The sequence below is a fragment of the Oncorhynchus mykiss genome, chromosome 2, assembly GCF_013265735.2.
Source record: "Oncorhynchus mykiss isolate Arlee chromosome 2, USDA_OmykA_1.1, whole genome shotgun sequence".
NCBI lineage: Eukaryota > Metazoa > Chordata > Actinopteri > Salmoniformes > Salmonidae > Oncorhynchus > Oncorhynchus mykiss.
In genome coordinates, this window is record NC_048566.1 from 4,649,087 (window position 1) to 4,655,297 (window position 6,211).

General features: G+C 44.5%; 1 protein-coding gene across 5 annotated transcripts in view; it reads left to right on the plus strand.

Moving 5' to 3' along the window:
- LOC110520696 (MDM2 binding protein) overlaps window positions 1-5,647 on the plus strand; it is a 51,776-nt gene extending 46,129 nt beyond the window's left edge. For all 5 annotated transcript variants that reach the window (XM_036935531.1, XM_036935527.1, XM_036935534.1 and 2 more), the window contains 3 exons: window positions 922-1,035; window positions 4,586-4,651; window positions 4,812-5,647. In XM_036935531.1, coding sequence (XP_036791426.1) covers window positions 922-1,035; window positions 4,586-4,651; window positions 4,812-4,847 — 216 coding nt within the window. In that variant the 3' untranslated portion in view covers window positions 4,848-5,647. The remainder of the gene's footprint in view (window positions 1-921; window positions 1,036-4,585; window positions 4,652-4,811) is intronic.
- The last annotated feature ends 564 nt before the right edge of the window (window positions 5,648-6,211 follow it).

Here is a 6,211-nt window from a genome sequence, read left to right on the forward strand (position 1 = left end):
ATCTGTGAGGGGCCTCCTGAGTGGTGCAGCGGTCTAAGGCACTGCATTGCAGTGCCACAGCCGGCCTTCACCCGGGAGACTTATGAGGCGGTCGCACAATTGGCCCAGCGTCGTCCGGGTTAGGGGAAGTTTTGGCCGACCGGGCGATATCCTTGTCCCATCGCGCTCTAGCGACTCCTTGTGGCGGGCCGGGCGCCTTCAAGCTGGCATCCGGTCGCCAATTGTACGGTGTTTCCTCTGACACATTGGTGCGTCTGGCTTCCGGGTTAAGTGGGCATTGTGTTTAGAAGCAGTGCGGCTTGGTTGGGTCGTGTTTCGGAGGACGCACGGCTCTCTGCCTTCGCCTCTCCCGAGTCCGTAGGGGAGTTGCAGCGATGAGACAACACTGTAACTACCAGTTGGAGAGAAAATGGGGGAAAAGTACAACAAATAAATACATTTTCAAAATATCCTTGAGATAAGTTTTAGTTTCAAGGAACAAGACGTTGAGCTCTTCTGAATACTACGCAAACCCAAGCTTATCAACCACAACAAGAACAACGTGGCCCTGTGGAGAAAAATACAGGTTTATTTAGAGAAATACAGGTTTATTTAGAGAAACATAGGTTTATTTCGAGCAGGAATGGGCAACTGGCGGCCCCCCCCCCCTCCCCCTCCTTTAGCCTTTTCTAGGCCCGGGGGGGGGGGGGGGGGGGTTGCTAAAACGTTTTGCTTCAAGGTGGGGGTATGGATGTGGGTACACAGACCCGCGAGCCACTGCGGCCCCCCATGATAAATTCCTATTTTGGTAGCCCTCACCCCCATCAAAGTTGCCCATCCCTGAAGTAGAGAAATGTCAGTGATTCCCATTGACACACACACGTTTTATTTATTTAACCTTCAGAACAGCATGCAGAGTGTTTTCTGTTGTTTCTGTTCCAGATGCTAGAAGAGGTTGTGGCGAAGACGCTGAAGCATCATGGGATCACCAGAGAACACAAGAATCTTGCCGCCTGCGGTCAAAGACTGTTTGAAATCTCCAAATTCTATCTGAAGGTTCCTCTCCTTTTTTCCCCATTCTTTGAATTTGACATTTAGCAGAAGTCCCTTGGCCCCTAGAAGTCCCTTGGCCCCTCTTTGGAAAAGTTTTCAATGACAGAATGACAACTAAGACCGTAAGACAGATTGTTAGACAGATTGTCTTGTATTGCCTTGTCCTGAGCTTTTAATTTGCCCTGTTCAACTATGTTAAATAAGATAGATAAGCTGGCTGTCTGACCTGACTATAGCATCTGACTGTTACAGTATCACCCCAGAGACTATAGAGAGATAAGCTGACTGTTACATCATCACCCCAGAGACTATAGAGAGATAAGTTGACTGTTACATCATCACCCCAGAGACTATAGAGAGATAAGCTGACTGTTACATCATCACCCCAGAGACTATAGAGAGATAAGCTGGCTGTCTGACCTGACTATAGCAGCTGACTGTTACATCATCACCCCAGAGACTATAGAGAGATAAGTTGGCTGTTACATCATCACCCCAGAGACTATAGAGAGATAAGCTGACTGTTACATCATCACCCCAGTGACTATAGAGAGATAAACGGACTGTTACATCATCACCCCAGAGACTATAGAGAGATAAGCTGACTTACATCATCACCCCAGAGACTATAGAGAGATAAGCTGACTGTTACATCATCACCCCAGAGACTATAGAGAGATAAGATGACTGTTACATCATCACCCCAGAGACTATAGAGAGATAAACCTGGCTGTCTGACCTGACTATAGCAGCTGACTGTTACATCATCACCCCAGAGACTATAGAGAGATAGGCTGACTTACATCATCACCCCAGAGACTATAGAGAGATAAGCTGACTGTTACATCATCACCCCAGAGACTATAGAGAGATAAGCTGACTGTTACATCATCACCCCAGAGACTATAGAGAGATAAGCTGACTGTCTGACCTGACTATAGCAGCTGACTGTTACATCATCACCCCAGAGACTATAGAGAGATAAGCTGACTTACATCATCACCCCAGAGACTATAGAGAGAGATAAGCTGACTGTTACATCATCACCCCAGAGACTATAGAGAGATAAGCTGACTGTTACATTATCACCCCAGAGACTATAGAGAGATAAGCTGACTGTTACATCATCACCCCAGAGACTATAGAGAGATAAGCTGACTGTTACATCATCACCCCAGAGACTATAGAGAGATAAGATGACTGTTACATCATCACCCCAGAGACTATAGAGAGATAAGCTGACTGTCTGACCTGACTATAGCAGCTGACTGTTACATCATCACCCCAGAGACTATAGAGAGATAAGCTGACTTACATCATCACCCCAGAGACTATAGAGAGATAAACTGTCTGTCTGACCTGACTATAGCAGCTGACTGTTACATCATCACCCCAGAGACTATAGAGAGATAAGCTGACTGTTACATCATCACCCCAGAGACTATAGAGAGATAAGCTGACTGTTACATCATCACCCCAGAGACTATAGAGAGATAAGCTGACTGTTACATCATCACCCCAGAGACTATAGAGAGATAAACTGGCTGTCTGACCTGACTATAGCAGCTGACTGTTACATCATCACCCCAGAGACTATAGAGAGATAAGCTGACTTACATCATCACCCCAGAGACTATAGAGAGATAAGCTGACTGTCTGACCTGACTATAGCAGCTGACTGTTACATCATCACCCCAGAGACTATAGAGAGATAAACTGGCTGTCTGACCTGACTATAGCAGCTGACTGTTACATCATCACCCCAGAGACTATAGAGAGATAAGCTGACTTACATCATCACCCCAGAGACTATAGAGAGATAAGCTGACTGTCTGACCTGACTATAGCAGCTGACTGTTACATCATCACCCCAGAGACTATAGAGAGATAAGCTGACTTACATCATCACCCCAGAGACTATAGAGAGATAAACTGACTGTTACATCATCACCCCAGAGACTATAGAGAGATAAGCTGACTGTTACATCATCACCCCAGAGACTATAGAGAGATAAGCTGACTGTTACATCATCACCCCAGAGACTATAGAGAGATAAGCTGACTGTTACATCATCACCCCAGAGACTATAGAGAGATAAGCTGACTGTTACATCATCACCCCAGAGACTATAGAGAGATAAGATGACTGTTACATCATCACCCCAGAGACTATAGAGAGAAGCTGACTGTTACATCATCACCCCAGAGACTATAGAGAGATAAGCTGACTGTTACATCATCACCCCAGAGACTATAGAGAGATAAGCTGACTGTTACATCATCACCCCAGAGACTATAGAGAGATAAGCTGACTGTTACATCATCACCCCAGAGACTATAGAGAGATAAGCTGACTGTTACATCATCACCCCAGAGACTATAGAGAGATAAACTGGCTGTCTGACCTGACTATAGCAGCTGACTGTTACATCATCACCCCAGAGACTATAGAGAGATAAGCTGACTTACATCATCACCCCAGAGACTATAGAGAGATAAGCTGACTGTCTGACCTGACTATAGCAGCTGACTGTTACATCATCACCCCAGAGACTATAGAGAGATAAGCTGACTTACATCATCACCCCAGAGACTATAGAGAGATAAGCTGACTGTTACATCATCACCCCAGAGACTATAGAGAGATAAGCTGACTGTTACATCATCACCCCAGAGACTATAGAGAGATAAGCTGACTGTTACATCATCACCCCAGAGACTATAGAGAGATAAACTGGCTGTCTGACCTGACTATAGCAGCTGACTGTTACATCATCACCCCAGAGACTATAGAGAGATAAGCTGACTTACATCATCACCCCAGAGACTATAGAGAGATAAGCTGACTGTCTGACCTGACTATAGCAGCTGACTGTTACATCATCACCCCAGAGACTATAGAGAGATAAGCTGACTTACATCATCACCCCAGAGACTATAGAGAGATAAACTGACTGTTACATCATCACCCCAGAGACTATAGAGAGATAAGCTGACTGTTACATCATCACCCCAGAGACTATAGAGAGATAAGCTGACTGTTACATCATCACCCCAGAGACTATAGAGAGATAAGCTGACTGTTACATCATCACCCCAGAGACTATAGAGAGATAAGATGACTGTTACATCATCACCCCAGAGACTATAGAGAGAAGCTGACTGTTACATCATCACCCCAGAGACTATAGAGAGATAAGCTGACTGTTACATCATCACCCCAGAGACTATAGAGAGATAAGCTGACTGTTACATCATCACCCCAGAGACTATAGAGAGATAAGCTGACTGTTACATCATCACCCCAGAGACTATAGAGAGATAAGCTGACTGTTACATCATCACCCCAGAGACTATAGAGAGATAAACTGGCTGTCTGACCTGACTATAGCAGCTGACTGTTACATCATCACCCCAGAGACTATAGAGAGATAAGCTGACTGTTACATCATCACCCCAGAGACTATAGAGAGATAAGCTGACTGTTACATCATCACCCCAGAGACTATAGAGACATAAGCTGGCATCACAATGTATTCCTTTTCTCCAAAAGGATCTGAAGACGTCCAGGGGCCTTCATGAGGAAATGATGAAAGCAGCCAGCAGCAATGCCAAGCAGGTAACCTGTCAACCATTTATTACATATTTTACCTTCCCCTTACGAAGGTGAACTTTGAACCATGTTCTTCAGAAGTCGAGGGGTGTTCAGGTTAGAAATTGTTCATGAAGAGTTTGTAAATTGTAAACATACCCATGTGTTTTTATTGGTTGTATTGCAGGTCATCGACTGGGTCACGGAGCGGGCCTCTAAGTGACGAGAGAACGATCCCTAGTGGTTTTCGACTGGTTTTATCGTCACGGCAAACCGCAACCATCAGTGGAATGTACTTTCACCACAGGAAACATCAGTACAGTCTGTCAGGAGGTGAACGTGTGATTAGCATGTTTGTTTGTGTCTTAAGAACCTCAGTGACTGTCAGTTGCCAGGCAGCCATTCATTGTTAATCCATTGTTTGTTTATGTCTTAAGAACTTCAGTGACTGTCAGTTGCCAGGCAGCCATTCATTGTAATTACATTGTTTGTTTGTGTCTTAAGAACCTCAGTGACTGTCAGTTGCCAGGCAGCCATTCATTGTAATTACATTGTTTGTTTGTGTCTTAAGAACCTCAGTGACTGTCAGTTGCCAGGCAGCCATTCATTGTAATTACATTGTTTGTTTATGTCTTAAGAACTTCAGTGACTGTCAGTTGCCAGGCAGCCATTCATTGTAATTACATTGTTTGTTTATGTCTTAAGAACCTCAGTGACTGTCAGTTGCCAGGCAGCCATTCATTGTAATTACATTGTTTGTTTATGTCTTAAGAACTTCAGTGACTGTCAGTTGCCAGGCAGCCATTCATTGTAATTACATTGTTTGTTTTAAATGAGTTCTCTCTTATGTTGTTTTAATAGGAAATTCCACAAACTGGGAGGTTTGTCTTTTAGATGTGTTTACATGGTTTATTTAACATGTATGTCTCTGTTTGTTGTAAAGCATTGGTAGAATTGTAGATATCACTATTTCTTTTAGTTGTGCCATCAATTTGATGAAATAAAATAAAATGTGTTTTGTGATCTTTGTGCGTACTACGACTGTTCTGTGCAGTACAACACTGTCAGTTTCTAGTGACGTAACGTTAGTCTATCTCGGTTCACAGTAGGAACAAATGCAACGCCAGCAGAGAATGTCACTTTCTCTCACACATATGAACAAAACAATGCCTTCTCTATACCCCCCTCGGTCCTCACTATTCTATACCCCCCTCAGTCCTCACTACTATATATCCCCCTCAGTCCTCACTAGTGTACCCCCCTCAGTCCTCACTAGTCTATACCCCCCTCAGTCCTCACTATTCTATACCCCCCTCAGTCCTCATTACTCTATACCCCCCCCTCAGTCCTCACTATTCTATACCCCCCTCAGTCCTCATTACTCTATACCCCCCTCAGTCCTCACTATTCTATACCCCCCTCAGTCCTCACTACTCTATACCCCCCTCGGTCCTCACTATTCTATACCCCCCTCAGTCCTCACTACTCTATACCCCCCTCAGTTCTCACTATTCTATACCCCCCTCAGTCCTCACTATTCTATACCCCCCTCAGTCCTCACTACTCTATACCCCCCTCAGTCCTCAC